At 40.1% G+C, this 16,216-nt stretch overlaps 1 protein-coding gene and 1 pseudogene across 1 annotated transcript; both read right to left on the reverse strand.

Annotated features, from left to right (window-relative positions):
• Positions 1-2,981: 2,981 nt before the first annotated feature.
• Positions 2,982-3,544, reverse strand: LOC125930448 (ribose-phosphate pyrophosphokinase 2-like; annotated as a pseudogene).
• An 8,876-nt stretch (positions 3,545-12,420) lies between these two features.
• LSM5 (LSM5 homolog, U6 small nuclear RNA and mRNA degradation associated) lies at positions 12,421-15,530 on the reverse strand. Its single transcript, XM_049641673.1, has 5 exons — positions 15,427-15,530; positions 14,201-14,296; positions 13,884-13,911; positions 13,095-13,167; positions 12,421-12,679 (listed from the first exon to the last, which is right to left on the reverse strand). The coding sequence occupies exons 1-5, from the start codon at positions 15,470-15,472 to the stop codon at positions 12,647-12,649; spliced, it is 276 nt and encodes a 91-aa protein (XP_049497630.1). The 5' UTR covers positions 15,473-15,530; the 3' UTR covers positions 12,421-12,646.
• Between the last annotated feature and the right edge of the window lie 686 nt (positions 15,531-16,216).

Consider the following 16,216-nt stretch of genomic DNA (forward strand, 5'->3'; position numbering starts at 1 on the left):
GTTAAACCCTCTCCTTTCTCCTTTCTCCCTTTTTAGTTCAGTCCCTGCGGCTGTTTCCACTTTTCCACTTTCTCTCCAGCTGCTTTTTGGGGGCGTGCTTTTCCTGTATCCCCCCTACCCCCATCTCCGTCCTCTCTCTGCACACAAAATTGGCTCCCTGCCCTCCGCGGCTTCTCTCTCCCTCAGTTTACCTCTCTGCACCTTGTACGTGCTGAATTCTGTGGTTCAGGTTGTGTAGATTGTTGTGTGAATCCTCAGATCAGTTTTCTCGGTGTGCAGGATGGTTTAGTGTTGGTCTGGCTGTATTTCATGGACACGAGACACACAAAAAACTTCCATGCTGTTCTGCCATCTTGACTCCTCCTTGACAATAAATTATATTAAAAAAAAAAAAACATGTCTGTATTGGCATGTCAGATGTCTTCATAAACAGGTCAAAAACTACATTTCCATTTCTCCAAGGAAAGATATTCAAATGCAGAATTCATGTATTTCTCAAAAATAATAAATACTACACGGCTTCAAAACATGGTCCTTTTGGGGCGCCTGGGTGGCTTGGTCAGTCAGGTGTCCGACTTCAGCTCAGGTCATGATCTCACGGTCTGTGAGTTCAAGCCCTGCATCGGGCTCTGTGCTGACAGCTCAGAGCCTGAAGCCTGTTTCAGATTCTGTGTCTCCCTCTCTCTGACCCTCCCCAGTTCATGCTCTGTCTCTCTCTGTCTCAAAAATAAATAAAAGTTAAAAAAAATTAAAAAAAAAAAAAAACATGATCCTTTCATCATGCTAAACCAATTCTTTCCAGATATACATTGTTACATTGTAATGCTTGTCAGATTTAAATAAAGTTCTCACTTGAAAGCTCCACACCTTGTCTTCAATAACAACTAAACGCTGCTTGCTAGCTTTAATTTTGACCTCTTACTATATCAGAGTTTAAAACTGCAAATGGTGGGGTGCCTGGTTGGCTCAGTTGGTTGAGCATTCAACTTCAGCTAGGGTCATGATCTCACGGTTCATGACTTCGAGCCCCATGTCAGGCTCTGTGATGAAAGCTCAGAGCCTGGAGCCTGCTTCGGATTCTGTGTCTCCTTCTCTCTCTGCCCCTCCCTCCACTTGCACTCTGTTTCTCTGTCTCTTAAAAATAAATAAACATTGAAAATAAATAAATAAATAAGTAAGTAAGTAAATAAATAAATAAAACTGCAAAGGGTATTCAAATCTCCTTGCTAACTAGCTTGGATTTTCAATTCAGAACTTAGATCAGAGGATATACTGTCTCCCTTATTAAATTAGAGCAGAAGGGAGGTTCCCAGGCTTTGTCTAGTCAGGCAAATCCCCACCTTTCTTTTTGATCTGAATTATTCAGGTTGCATATTCCAGCCAATATTTATCTAAAGTTCAACTTTTCTCTGTGGCAGTAGAGCATCTCACTTAGGGAACTGTTGTATATTATCAGCCTGTGGGTCACATAATCCTCAGTGAGATTTTCTCCATCCTCTCTTTTGGCAATTTTTGAACATTATCCCAATGGAACAATTAAGTATTTACTTATTAATACTTTTTCTTCACTTTCTCTTACCTATATCTTTCAGACAAAATCTGCAGTTAAAATAATCATTTGCTTAACAGACTTGCTGCTTCAGAATACAAAAAGCAAATAGGTATTTAATATGAATGAAATAAATACAGAAAGGGGATAGTGTTTAAATATGCCTTTAGAAGCACTCATAACAAATTTATCTACTTCTTATATCAAAAACCAAAATAAAAGATCAGACTGAATAAGTGTTAATGGATTTAAGGTAGTCTTTATTTTGAGGAAAATCCACAACGTAAAACGATTGAGGAAAAAATGATACATATATTAGAGCACACCTCAAAAAACTAAGAAATACTGGACAGCTTCCAGCTTCAATTTGCAACCCACTAAGGCAGTCAGAAATTGCTCATCAATTTGATAAGTTTGAAGAGAGTAGCTCTATTGCTGGACAGAACTTTGGTATTTTAAGACTTAGAAGTTGAAGTAAGTGTGGGTACTTACCACGTGTTTTTAGAAGTGGTAGTTTTAAAAATTGCGGTGATGTCCCGGTTGGATTAGAGGTAATTCATAAAACTGCATTTATTTATGATTACATTGCCTGATTTGTTTAACTCCTATGAGAAAATAAATGATTCACTTGCATTTTTAGCTAAATGAAATTCGGTTTAAATTAAGCAAAATAGCTAACTGGCTTATTTGAACCCTGAAAGTTAACATTCGGGGTATTTCATGATTTTCTAATGTACACTTGAAAGGAGAGAGCTAATTTGGGCTTTACTTGAATGTTCATAATATTATTATTACATGTAAACTAGTACACAAAGTGCTTTCATAGGAAGCTATCTTTGACAACCTCAGAAGTATGTAAAATATGAATTTCCTCAAGGGGATTATATTGTATAAGAAAATTGTGCAATTATATGATTGTGGCCTAAGACTATCGTAAGAACAAAGGTAAAAGTTCCCCGTCACAATAAGACAAAATGGCACCAACACTTCTTTTTTTGTTGTTTTAATGTTTATTTTTTTTATTTTGTGAGAGAGAGCATGCACACAAGGGATGGGCAGAGAGAGACAGAGAGAGAGAAAGAGTCCCAAGCAGGCTCCACTCAATCAGTGCTTAGCCCAATGTGGGGCTCAATCTCACGACTGTGAGATCATGACCTGGGCTGAAATCAAGAGTTGGATGTTTAACCAACTGAGCCACTCAGGCGCTCTGACACTGACATTTCTCATTCAAGTTCAATTAAAAACCAGAGCATTCCTGTATCCCTAGCCACTGTTTCCTAAAACCACAAAGATCCGTTCCAAGGCTTAAAACAGAGATCTGATGCTTTAATAGTCATCATTCTATATTTTACTGAATTCTGAAGTGAAAAAAAATTTAATTCAAGATATCAAGTATGAAATCATAATATCGTGGAGATATGAAGGGTCATGGCTAAACAAGCAGGAGACACGCACCATCGTCTGCCCTTCTGATTGCCTCAGCCAAAATCATTGAAACACCCGTAACTTGCATCTTAGAGCAATGTTTTGTTTTGTCCTCTTGCAGAATGGTCTCTGTGATGTTGATAGCTACAGAGGCAGCATTATTAATTCTGGAAGTAGCTGGCCCAGAGAAGATCCCGTGAGTAAAGATGGCATAAACTTTAGTGGCTTTGATAGAGTGGCTTGACTGCAGTATATAGCATGTGTTGTCCACAAGGATGGCTACCTGATCTTTAATTAAGCACCAATCCGAATCATGCTACCCACCTCCATGGCTCCCCTTCTCTCTCTGTGTGCCAAGGCCAACACCACATTCAGTCTGTCCATGAATGATGCAGCCTCCTGCTTTGGGAGAAATGACAACACACATCCTCTGGTCGGCAATATTCTCTTGTTTCCCCATGTGAGTCACTCACAGGGATGGCAAAGAAGTCCTGGATGAGCAGCATGTAGGCCCACGGTAGTGATGTGATCTGCCCCAGCTACTGGAAGCACAGAATTATTTGGGAACATAGTACTTCTGGAGGTCATCCCAGGAAGCAAGTGGGGGAGCAGAGAAGTATGTGAAGGGATGTGTTAATGCTGCTATGACAGCTAGGGCTCCACCCCATTGAGATCCCTCCAGGAGACTGAGTAGAACACACCTGAGAATTACCCCTACCTAGAAGCAAGAGAGCTGGAATTTTTATCCATCAGCTCCTGTCCCCGTTAGTCAAGAGTCACTCTTGGGAGCAGTAACTTCCAGGCATAGCATGTGCATGAGGCCAGAGAAAACCTTCAAACAGAATCATGTGCTTGAGTAGGTAATTGATGTGACGCAGAAGCTGACCACCCAAGTTAAAAGTGACCTCCATGGTGGTCCAAGGGGCTATTGCGGGGAGCACTGACAGCATCTTTTACAGTTCCCAGAACCCACTCTACAGGCCGACCCCTCAACTTCCACAACTCAACCACAATCTCCTCTCTCAGATGTTCTTGGTGTCTATTTTAACTAGATTTTATCTGGATTGAAACAGTGATGGGGTGGGGAGTGGTTTCCCCGTAGTGTGCATTGGGCTAGCCCCCAGCAGTAGTTCAGGAAAGGACAAGACCTAACATGTGTTAAATACCCACTATAGGCCAGATTCTATACATACAAAGACTCAGGGTGATGCTCAAAACAGCCCTATGACATACATAATATCCTCCCAATTCTATATATGTATACATATCCATACACATACACATATACATATGAAAACTGAGACCTGGAGAGACAAGTAGCTTACTCCATCTCGAATGGCTAGAAAGTGACAATGCCAACAAGCAAACCAAGTGTGCTTAACTCCAAAACCTCCTGCCTTTTCCTCCTAACACATAAAGAGAAACCAGAGTCTCTTCACCTCTCAGGAAAAACATTTCCCCTAGATCAAGAGACCCCGCTTAAATAATTTCTGAAAACTTCAGAAAGCTCCAGTTCTCCCAGAGCTTAGCGTGAAATAAACCTGATTGCCCAGCAAAACATCTTTTACTAATACTGAAATTGTACCTGACCCCTGAACTACATAAACCACTCCTTAATACACATCCACTCAACACAAAGCCCTTTACATACCAGGCTATTTTTGCTGCTTTGAGTTTATATGAGGAGGAACTGCTGTGGAACAGGCCACAGGACAGAAAGCTACATGACCTCCCTCTAGGGGGACATTTCCCAGAAATTCAGCACCTATTAAGTGGAAAGAATCTGGGTGACGTGTGTGTGGCAGTATTTTCACAGGTCCATCATGCAACTTTTAAAACACTATGCCCAACACCTTGGTGGCATTTTAGAAAACTTCAGCGCCCTGGCATAGTCTGTCCCCACTACCTGGAATGCTTTTCCCCTTCCTGGGCAAACAACCACTGAAACTCAGCTCAATGATTACCTTTTCTGGAAAGCCTTTCCTGACCCCCTCCTAATGGAGGTGATCACTCTCCCCTTCCCTTTGTGCACCTACAGTCCCCTCTTTCCATTCCACCTCTAGCTGTCCATAGGGGCTCATTTGTGGTCCCCATCGCTATGGAAAATCCCTTAAGATTCTGCAATCTCCACCTGTAGTAATGGGAGCACCCAATCTGGATCTAGAAGAAAACCTGGGCCAAACCGTCCCACTGAGCATATCACTTCTTCCCCGTCCTTTTCTCACCCCTTTGCTGGCACAGGTTGCCTCTTGCCTGACTCAATTTTCTCCACTAATTAAATGTCACACTTCCAGCAGCAATCACCAAGAGATGCTCTCCAGGCAATTCAGTAGATGCAAAAATAAGGTCCTTCCCATTTCTTACTACCCTCTTGAGATGTTGATGGTGAGGCTGACTATAACTAATGACAAATAATAGGGTTGCCATGAGGAAGTATTAATGTGGCCCATGGCTCAAGGAGCAGCAATTAGGAGACAAAATGGCTTCCTTGCTTCCCACTCCCACCCCCTCCCCCGTCCACATGTACCAAAAGCTAATGTATTCATCACACTGTATGACACTTAGGAGATCCCTCCTATCTTTCTGGCCAAGCAGGGAGCTTCTGAAAGGCAGACACAAAGTAAGTGCTTGACAAATGTTAGCTTTATTAATGAATTAATGATAACTATGAACAAAATTTGAAATCTCCCTGCTTCTTTCATTCCAAACTTAAAACTAATTGCTTTGTAAGTTCAGCCATTTTCTGATTAATAAAGGCCACTTTCTCAGTCTCATCCTAAAAATAAAAAAGCTTCCTACTCTGTTGTCACCAGTTAATTCAACAAATATCTTTCGAGTCCCTTTGCCCAAGCACTGTGCTTTGTGATAAAAAAATTCAAAGATAACTAAGAGCTCAATTCTCAGAGGAAATGTTATGGACTAAGTGGCAGGTAGCTTAAATTGTTGAAATGGAATTGCTGTGATGGAAAAATGATAAAAAAATAAGTTGATCCAGAGTCTCTTTAAATAGTAGTGATAACTACTGCCATTTATTGAGCACTTACTATATGATTGAAACTATACTGGATGCTTTACATATATTATCTTCGTTAATTTTTACAATTCTAAGAGGTGGTTATTCTTCCCAAATTACAAATGAGCGAATTGAGGCCAAAGACAGTAAGTAGCCACCTAAATTCACACAACTAATAAAGGATTGATTGGGATTAGAGTCCAGGTAAATCTGATTCTGGAGCCCTTGTTTTTATCTACATTATACTTAAGTTTTTTACAGTAAAAAAAGGGCACCTCAAGTAGAAAATGTGAATGAAAACAGATTCCTCTTTGTCAAAAATCAGTGTAAAAAAATAACAATTCAACCCTTTACCTACCCTTGTGGTGTGATTCAACAGTAAGTACAGCAGAGTGGAAGCCCAGAAACCTCACTTTGAAGCTGGATTTGGGAAAAACACAAAAGCCTGGACTTTAGCAACAAACTGCCTGTTCCACAATGCACTCTGGTGGCCAGTTGGTGTCATTCATGGTTACTTTTAAATTTAAGAATGAGATTGTCAACAACCAAAGATTCAGTCAGGGTCAACCTTGGATAAAGTAGATTAAATCTGGGGCGCCTGGGTGTCTCAGTAGGTTAAGCATCTGACTTTGGCTCAGGTCATGATCTCATGGTCTATGAGTCTGAGCCCTGCGTCGGGCTCTGTGCTGACAGCTTAGAGCCTGGAGCCTGCTTCGGATTCTGTGTCTCCCTCTCTCTGTTCCTCCTCCACTCGCGCTCTGTCTCTCTCTCTCTCTCAAAAATAAATAAAGATTTAAAAAAAAAAAGTAGATTAAATCTGTCAAAATGTTTCAATATTTAGCCCTTATTCTGTTTTTGATACTTGGAAACAACCACCTTCCAGTACTTTCCTCTTATTCCCATTAGTCTGACTGCTAGTCTAACACAGGACTTACTTATTAAGTAGTAATCAATTACTAGTTAATTAATTTCAGTAAGAAACATTGAGGAATACAAAAACTTGTGGGTTAAAGTGGAAGGATGAACAGGATATTTGCAACGGGTCTTGGATAGTCACCACATAAAATATTTAGTAAAAACGGAGGAAAATGTAACTTTACAACGGAAAAAGCTGGCAAATATCAAAGCTCAAGATTAACAACATTAGAAATGGAACTAGTCGACATAATGTGCAATGAGATGCACTCGGAAGGATAGCATTCCTCCTGTGACACACGTCAGAAATGCACACTCTGAGCTTATTCATGAGGAGACAACAAACAAATCCAATTTGAGGAATCTTTTACAATGGCTAGTCTGCAATCTTCAGAAATGTCGGAGTCATAAAAGTTAAGGAAAGACTGAAGAACTGTTAAATTGAAGGAGATTGGAGAACGTGACAACTGAATACAGCACATGATCCAGGCCTAGATCCTTTTGCCATGAACACTGTTACGGCAACTGATGAAAGTTGAGTCGGGTCTGAGTGTTTCTGATTCCTGCAACTTTTCTTCAGTGAGTCTGAATATATATATTTTATAAAATACGATTTTATTTTACAAAATACAGTTTTGTAAAGTGTATATTTACAATGTATATTTTACAAAATACAATTTGAAAAATAAAAAGCCCCCGCATAGGCATCCCTCTTTTGACTTATAATAATTTCACTAACATTCTTCTCACGTTCAATCCTAGAAGATCTCATATTTCCTTTACAATAAGGGCCCCCCCCCCTTTTTTTTTTTTGTAACGTTTATTTATTTTTGAGACAGAGAGTGACAGAGCGTGAACGGGGGAGGGTCACAGAGAGAGGGAGACACAGAATCGGGAGCAGGCTCCAGGCTCTGAGCTGTCAGCACAGAGCCCGACGCGGGGCTCGAACCCACGGACCGTGAGATCATGACCTGAGCCGAAGTCGGACGCTTAACCGACCGAGCCACCCAGGCGCCCCTCCCCTTTTTTTAACTGATAGAAATCTACCACACCTCTGTGGGTGAAGCTGCAGTTTTGTGCCCTGGAATCTAAAGATATGATTAGAACTTGTGTAATCAACAAATCAATGCTCAAGAATGAAATTGAGACCACCTGGATGGGAAGTGACCCCCAAACCTATGGATAAATTCCTCCTTGGTCCAAAGTCCAACATTTGAGGCAGCAGACGAATCATTGCCTACCAAGGCTTGGCACTAACAATGTAAACTAGAACTCCACCATTACTCCATAGCACACAGGGAACTTAGCTGCCTTGCAGTTTAAATGCAGCAAAAACTGTTCTCTCCACTAACACAACCACTAACATATACAGATTCTCTATCATCAGATCCTTGCTTTAGTCACACCTGCTTTAAAAGCTGTATCTGCACCAATCTACACTCTAAGGTGTGGGGATAAGCTTAGGAACCCCCCAGGTTTACACCAATGGGTTGACAAGGCATAAAGAAATACAAATTCATGAAATGCTCACACCTGAGTTTGGGTAAACCAGATTGGCACCCTAAGGATAGGCGGTGCAAAGGCACCCCAAAATAGTGAAGGGGTGCAGAGCCCCCAGCATAGAGAGAGGCAAAGACCTAAAATAGGAACAGGCGCAAAGGTACCCAATACATAGGTGTATGAAATAAACAAGATTAGATGTTCAGGGTGGAAGCACCCCCAATTTAGTACTGTAGCAGAAAAGCTGTTTTCACAGAATAGGGCCAGGTTAGGTAAATTGGTGAATTGGACTTTGTACCGCTGTGCTGGAGGCAAAGCAGCCCAGAGCAGAGATGGTTAACCAAAGAAAAGGTGCCTTATTCACCCTGAGGTCATTTCCCCATCTGTCTCATCCCCTAGGCTAGCTAAGATAAACAGAGGTGCTGCCTCATATCTGCTGTAAACAACCTTCCTCCCAACTGCCCGGTGCCTGGATTTTGTTTTGTATTAACCCAAACCCCTAACCCCAAATATCTTCAAGACTCCCTTTCCCTCACGTTCACAAGTTAATGTTCACAGATTCATTGTCTCTTTGTGCACGTCCATCGCCATGTTTGTAAGCCTTCTGATCCTAATAAAAATGGGGCAAGGACCCTTATTCAGGGCTCTTTCTGTTCCCAGACATTAGCCATCTCTCGCTTTTCATCTTGCATTTCGCTCTCTTGCTAGACAAGAGAGAACTTTAGAGTCTACGACACTAAGGCTGTGGGTCTCAAGCTTTGATGAGGATTAGAATTAGCTGGGGAATTGGGGAACTCCATAAAACTACACAGGCCCAAGGCCCTATCCCACTTCAATAAGCCTGGACCTCTGTGTTCTTTACTGGCTCTCCAAGTGATTCTGATAGCAGTTTTCAAACCAAAACTTGAGAAAAACTTACACAAGTCACCAATGCCAGCATAGCTTCTGCCTTTGCTGCCCTCATTTTTGCTGAGGCCTCACCATCACTTTAGGGCCCAGCACGTGCAGCCCTGCCTCCAGAGAGGAAACACCTGTGTAAAAACAGCCACTCACCAGCAACCTGCCAAAGTGAAATCCTATATGGCCAACACCTAACACGAGAACATTTCAGCTTCAAACCAACCATTCTACTCTACTGGAATACTCACGGTATTTTCTTCCCCAATTTTATTGTCTAGATACAGTGCTCCTCACCCATGCATCAAACATGAGGGAATTTTAAAGGGCCCAATAAATAGTATCTCTATTGTAGAACAGTGGTTCTTAACTATGGATGATTATTTTGCTCTCAGATGACAACTGGCACCATCTGGAGCCATTTTTGTCACAACTGGGGAAAGGGAAGAAGAGGAAGGATGCTACTGGGATCTAGTGAATAGAGCCAGGGATGCTGCTAAAGATCCTACAATACACAGGACAGCCCCTACAACTAAGAGTTACCCAAAAATGTCGAGACCCTTATTTAGGGTAGTACCCATTCTAAACGAATTGCAGCATTAAGACAAAAACAGCAGCAGATGGGAGGCCTACCATCATCTTTATTACTGTTAAGACTAGATTAAGAGGTATCATTTACCCGTAGGCTAGTGAACTTCCTGTCACTGAACCCCAGAAATAGACTCATCTACCTTGCCGACTAAGTAATTGTATGCCTCTCAAAGTGAGGTCAGGCTTCTCTAAAACCCCTAGCATGTTGGAACTAAGAACATGTGCTCCTTGAAGGCTAATTCTTAGGGGGAAAAAAATGAAGAGTGGAGTATGACCACCCATTTCCCATAGGATAGTGAATAAAAGGGTGAAAAGGGGGCACTATTACATTTGACCCCCCTCCAAAGAGAAAAAATAACAGGAGAAAAGCATTCCCCAACAAGGGTCAGAAGTGGCGAGGTGGGGCAACAGACTCCTAGTAGCTCCTGAGAACCAACTGCTAAATCAAGTTTGCAAGCTTGTGGTTAAACCCTTGGCAGCTTGAAATCAGCCACAGTAGGAGTATTTATACCGGGGGAGGGTGGGGGAGGCACAAAGCAGTGCTTTGTTTTCGAAAATAAATTTGGATTGAAAAATAAAGAGGGGCACCTGCCTGGTTCAGTCAGTGGAGCATGCAACTCTTGATCTCGGGGTTGTGAGTTCGAGCCCCACTTTGGGTGTAAGGATTACTTAAAAATAAAATGTTAAAAAGAAATTTTTTAAGAAAAAAAAAAGAAACGTGGATCCTTTTTTGTTGTGGAAACACTAAAATTGAAGATGGATGCAAGATTTAAATGAAACAAAAATAACAAAACTATATCTAATCATAGCAAAGAAGGTCTTTCTAATCCATGTGTACCGATGATAAAAATCATAAAGGATGAGATCAACACATGACTACATAAAAATACATTTACGCCAAAAAAAAAAGTACCAAAAATAGACAAATTATAAACCGGGGAAATTACCTGCAAAATACATGACTAAGAGTAAACTCTTTAACAATTCTTACAAATTAGTAAGAAAAAGACAAGCATCTCAATGGCAAAAGCCTCAGAAGTAATTCACAAAATACAAAGGAGTTCAAAATTAATAATGAAAACTTTAAACATACTAGGTTTTGCCCATCACAGTGGCAAAGCGAGATAGTAGAGCATAGCCAACATTGGTAAGTACGTAGAGTACCACGGAAAAAAATACCATGAAAAACTGCTGGCAAAGTGTAGGATGGTACAAACTTTTTGTTGGCAACACTATAACCTTTGACCTCACATTATGAATTTCTTCTAAGAAAAATAAAAATGTAGGGGCACCTGGGTGGCTCAGTCAGTTGGGCCTCCGACTTCGGCTTGGGTCATGATCTCACAGCTCATGATTTTGAGCTCTGCTTCGGGCTCTGTGCTGATGGCTTGGAGCCTGGAGCCTGCTGTGTCTCCCTCTCTCTCTCTGCCCCTCCCTCACTCACTCTCTGTCTCTCTCTCAAAAACAAACACTGACATTTTTTTTAAAAAATAGAGAAGAAAAATATATATAGACTACTATGGGCAATAATAAAAATCAGCTAAATTATGGTAAATCATTTAATGAAATACAGTGCAAACATTAATGTTACTGAAATGACATGGAAAGATGTGCACCACTTAAATTTTTTAAAAAAGTCTTAAATGGGGCTACAGAATGGTGTATTCAGGATGAGCACGTTTTTGTAAAAATAATGTGTATGAGAGTGTACTGAGAAAGTCTAAGAAGGTATACAGCAAAGTGTAATGAATATTTTCCTTTTTACTTATCTCCATTTCTACAATGTGCATATGTTACCTGTATATTTTGTTTTTTATTATTGAAGTATAGTTGATATACAATAGTTATACTAGTTTCAGGTGTACAACATAATGGTTCAACAATTCTAAACATTACACTATGCTCACCACTATAAGTGACTACACCATCTGTCATCATGTTATTATAATATTATTGACAATATTCCCTATGCTGTTACTTTCCACCTCCGTAACTCATTTATTTTATAACTAGAAGTTTGCTTGTTTTGGGGGTGTGTGGGGGTTGTTTTTTGTTTTTTTGAGAGTGAGCGCACGCATGAGGGGCAGAGAGAGGGAGCGAGAGAGAGAATCCCAAACAGGCTCCACCCTATCAGAGCAGAGCCCGACGCAGGGCTCAAACTCAGGAACTATGAGATCATGACTTGAGCTGAAATCAAGAGTCAGACCCTTAACCGACTGAGCCACCCAGGTGCCTGCCCCAGTTTGCTTGTTTTTAACAGGAGTTAATGGAACTTAAGTTCGATAGAAAAATCATTTCAAAGCATCAAGAGTTTAAATGGAATTCTGTAAGTAATCATTTCAGGTTTTTCAAACACAACTGTTCAAAATCAAAGTGTGTCATTTTGTTCGGAACAATTTTTGAGAATCAAATGGTCACGTACCTGAGTAAGAAAATGGACATAAAATGACAGGAAAGCAAGTGACAAAATAACAAAATAACTACAATACTTGTTACACTGGCTATTGCAGTACAAAAAATAAAATGACAATTAACCAAAAACATTTTTATTTTCGTCTTCAAAGAACAAACTGTTCTTCTTTTTCCAAGATAATAATGATTAACTTACAAAAATGGGCATTTACAATGCATCTTCAAAACATTTCCCTTCAACGGGAAACTTAGATTTACAGAATCCAAACATTAAAAGGTTAAAAAAAAAAATTATATTTTGTTGTCATTATAAAACTAAACAGAGTTAAGTCAAGGAAATCCATTCATACTTCAGGTCCTTCTCCTCCAGGAACCAGCTGCATAGAAGGAAAAAGAGTTTATTAATAACACCACCACCTGCACCATCTAAAAACCCTTCCTCATCAATCCAAGCCACTTGCGCCTCTCTGCACCTCCCTCACATTCCCATTTTCTCCGGGTCATCACTTCTGTTTCTTGCCAAGAAACAACAATGATTCAAAGAAACAACTTTCTTGCCAAGAAACAACAATGATTCTTGGCAAACTAAAAGATTAAATAGCCCAAGCAAACTAACTTTTAAGCCTAAAGTCATCTCCAGCAGCTCAGCTTTAGAGCCTTGATCACGAGAGCATCTCCTTCCCAACTTAAGCGCCACTGAGACATGAACATCTCATCAAGCAAGGTAATCTGTAATCCTTGCCCCACAAAAATGCGCTAACATCTAAATAAAACAGCTTTACTGTGTCTTACCATTGTTATATTATTTCCATTTAACAAAATCTGATCTAATTTAGTGATCCTTCTTCCTTCTGGTGTGATTTCACTAAATGAAGAGATAAAATAGAGTCAGGATAAACAATGATAATCAAAGCCAACATTTTGACCCCTAAAAAGGTTTTTCCTGTATATAAATGAATGTGAGGTCAAGCAATTACATCAGTAGTTTTAAGAGGCAATGGTTATTGACTGAATGATGTACATTCTTCCCCAAAGGCAACACAGTGAACTGACTGGCTTAAGATCCACACTCACTGGGACTGACCTTCATAAAAGCTGAAACTTGCCAAAGAGATCAAATATGAAATGAAATATTTACTAGCCTCACTTTTTTTACTATTACTTACCACTAATCCCTATCTGTTAAATCTTTAATCAATTCAATTTTGAAAGCAGTTACTAGTCATGATCTTTGTAACTAATATAATGGAACAAGCATTTACGTTTTATGCTATACATAGTTAAATGCTCTTATTACCAGTACCTTGATTTGCTTGAGCCCAAAGATTCCTGGCAGTTTTGAATATTTTTTACTTTAAAGCTCTGTCTCCATTAACTTCCTAACAATTCATTAATAACTACATTATGGTTATAACTGTGTTCCAATTTTACTAGCATCCAATTTTATCAGTAGATAAAATTTCTACCTTCAAGGTATTTCTAACAGGCAATGTTTTCCCACAAATCATTTTAAACTCATTAATACTAAAATTACTTTAAAGAAAGATTTCCCCCAATTCTTTGATTTTTAACACTACTCACAACTCAGTGACATCCTCCAGTACCATATCTGGAATTCGGTGTTAAGAAAATAAATATACCAGGTTGAATTTACTCTGGCTTCTGCCTTTATTCAGTTTTAGTTACAATGTTTAACACAATAGCTCAAATGCAAAATACATGTCAGTGGTAGGAACTTTACCTTCTTTCAGTATATGCACCTCTTAAAACACTATCACAAGTTCCCTGAGAATAAATTTTTATTATAATAATCAGTAAGAATTGACTGTTGATATTCTTACTTCTGTTCTTAAATACTGAAGAAAAACCCACACCACCACCACCTTTTAAAAGGATACTGACAAAGTCATCAAATCCCAAAAGTGTGCCAACAATCTCTTTATCACTCTTCATCACAATGTGAATTCTTGATCCTATACATTTGTCCACAAGTTCTTTATTTAAAAAAAAGAAAAGAAAGAAGAAAGAAAAAAAGGGGGGTAGAGAAAAAAAAGATTATTTTACCATTACTTCAACAAATATTTAACTGTCTACTGGCACTTGTTCCTTGCATGCGGTGAAAGATAAACCGGGAAAAGTATTCATTCAAAAATTGTACATCTTATACTACATAGCTCTGTTGCATAATCAACAGAAAATTTTTCTGTATTCACTACTTACCTCTCCTTTGTTGAAATTTATCACAGTCGTGGTTTTATGTTATTGTAGGTTGTTTGATTAACCTATGAACCTCCTCCCCCTCAGAGTCTAAACCCCATTTTCGCATGTCTATTTCCCCAATGGGCAATGCCTGACATATACTAAGTATTCAAAAAGAGTCTGTCGAATGAAGAAATGAAAACTTTTAAATCATGGCCACCTCGGATAACTCAAATGAACCCTTTAGCTACAAAATACTGGAAGAGAGAGGCACAACCGTCTTTACCAGAGATTTCTTCCTGTCATTATTTCTGTGCTCTGAACGCAGTTGAGTTTAGCTGACTTAGCATTACTTGGCATGATGTTTATTTACTTGTCCAGTGTTCTATCTCTTCCAGTGCTATGTGCTATTTGAAACCAATGGATGTGATTTAAATTTGCCGAATAGTGCCCAGCCATTGCGTCTAGTGCACACAGGCTCAGTGACAAAACTAGTTTCCAGATCTCCCTTTTAGGCTCATTCCAGACGCCAGTGCTTCTCTCAAGAACTAGCCAGACTAACTGCAGGGTCTAATCCGGAGCCTAAATACCAAGTTGAGGAGTGGGTAGGCTACCCATGACTGTAGAGGCGAGCCCACAACAAAGAAGGCCGAGGACACATTCACTAACTGTGGACCTTTTTGGGTGACGGTTTCGTTGGGGAATCACAAATTCCCGCCTCAAGAACTCCTACCACGCTTAAAAGGCATGAGCTGTTGGGGAAAGCAGAGACTTGGGAGCTTAGAAACCAGCCCCGGAAAAGTAAATCAGTTGTTCCGACACAATTCCCTAACACTTGGCTAAGGGCTACTTCGGCTGCAGACCCTCGGCCCCCAATGCTTAGCTTGAGCTCTCCGAGTCCCCCTCCATACAGGACAACGATTACCTAGAGGAAGCAGCTGCGACGGGTTAGTAGTAGCGTTCGCCGCCATGGCTACGCCGGAAGTGGCCTGCGTGCATCGACGTTAGGACGGCGAGTTTGAAAGAGCGCGCTTCCGCTCTCACCCCCAACCCGCGCAGTCCGGCCAGGCTCTACCAATCTGAGGCCGAACATGCGATCCAGCCAGTCCACGCGAGTCGAGCCCAGTCAGTTCTTTCCGCGGTCCTGAAATCTCGGGAAGTATTTCTGTCCAAGGGACGTGGTGCGGCCTCAGCAGATATCTGCATTCCCCAGGCAGTTTCCGACAGACTTTAAAGGTACTGCCTTGTGAATAAATTCTTCCTGAACCTGAAAGGTTTTGCAAATTAGGAAAACCTTTGAGTCGTCTTATTTTATCCTATAAAGTTGCATCTCATCTCAAGTCAGGATCTTTTGTCGGACCAAATCAATTCGTTTTTCCCGCCACCAATTCACTGTGTTACAATTTTTGTAAAAACTGTTTTCTAAAGAATCAACCGCTTTTAAAAGTCCAGTGAATTGAAAACCCACAACCAGCATTTATTTTTAACTTTTCTAGGGTGGAAATTTAAAATACGTTTTCTTTTTCTTTCTGCTACTTTATTTAATTTATAGGAGTCTAATTTATTTTAGACTTTGTATTCACTTTCAACAGATACTTACTGTTTTGTCTAACAAGCAACCACCAGATGTCACTCTTTGTTAAGGCCATCACACCTAGAAAACCTTAATGCTTTTTAACTTGTTTTGAAAAAAAATTTTTTTTTACATTTATTTA

Source organism: Panthera uncia, chromosome A2 (genome assembly GCF_023721935.1).
Source record: "Panthera uncia isolate 11264 chromosome A2, Puncia_PCG_1.0, whole genome shotgun sequence".
Lineage (NCBI taxonomy): Eukaryota > Metazoa > Chordata > Mammalia > Carnivora > Felidae > Panthera > Panthera uncia.

Bases quoted from the DNA above. Each gene is read 5' to 3' on its own strand.
- LSM5 (XM_049641673.1), bottom strand. From the start codon at position 15,472: ATGGCGGCGAACGCTACTACTAACCCGTCGCAGCTGCTTCCTCTAG. The intron at 14,297-15,426 runs GTAATCGTTGTC...TTTTAAATAAAG, and splicing joins GTCGCAGCTGCTTCCTCTAG to AACTTGTGGACAAATGTATA. The intron at 12,680-13,094 runs GTAAGACACAGT...CCTTCTATGCAG, and splicing joins ATGGAAATAATATAACAATG to CTGGTTCCTGGAGGAGAAGG.